General features: G+C 67.3%; 1 protein-coding gene across 1 annotated transcript in view; it reads right to left on the reverse strand.

Annotated features, from left to right (window-relative positions):
• Positions 1-269, reverse strand: part of FLII (flightless I homolog (Drosophila)) — a 12,168-nt gene that overhangs the window by 1,750 nt on the left and 10,149 nt on the right. Inside the window, 2 exon segments of the mRNA XM_010843171.1 lie at positions 7-164; positions 251-269. Coding sequence (XP_010841473.1) covers positions 7-164; positions 251-269 — 177 coding nt within the window.

Raw genomic sequence — 269 nt, forward strand, 5'->3', positions numbered from 1 at the left:
TGTTGGAGGCCTCACGGCCCTGCCAGAAGTACACGATGCACTGGAAGTCCTCCTCAGGCTGCTTCTCCTCCGCCTCGGCTGCCGCCTCCTTGCCCTCCTTGTCCTCGGCCCCCGCCTTCTCCTCCTCCTTCTCCTCCTCCTCATACTCCACGGGGACCCAGTACCTGCAAGGTCAGAGGGCGGTGGGCAGGGCTGAACCGAGGCCCCAGCACCGGGGGAGGGCCGGGTAAGGGGGGGGGGTGCAGGGCACCTGCAGAGGAAGACATAGC

Source organism: Bison bison, unplaced genomic scaffold (genome assembly GCF_000754665.1).
Source record: "Bison bison bison isolate TAMUID 2011002044 unplaced genomic scaffold, Bison_UMD1.0 scf7180017864180, whole genome shotgun sequence".
NCBI classification, from domain to species: Eukaryota; Metazoa; Chordata; class Mammalia; order Artiodactyla; family Bovidae; genus Bison; species Bison bison.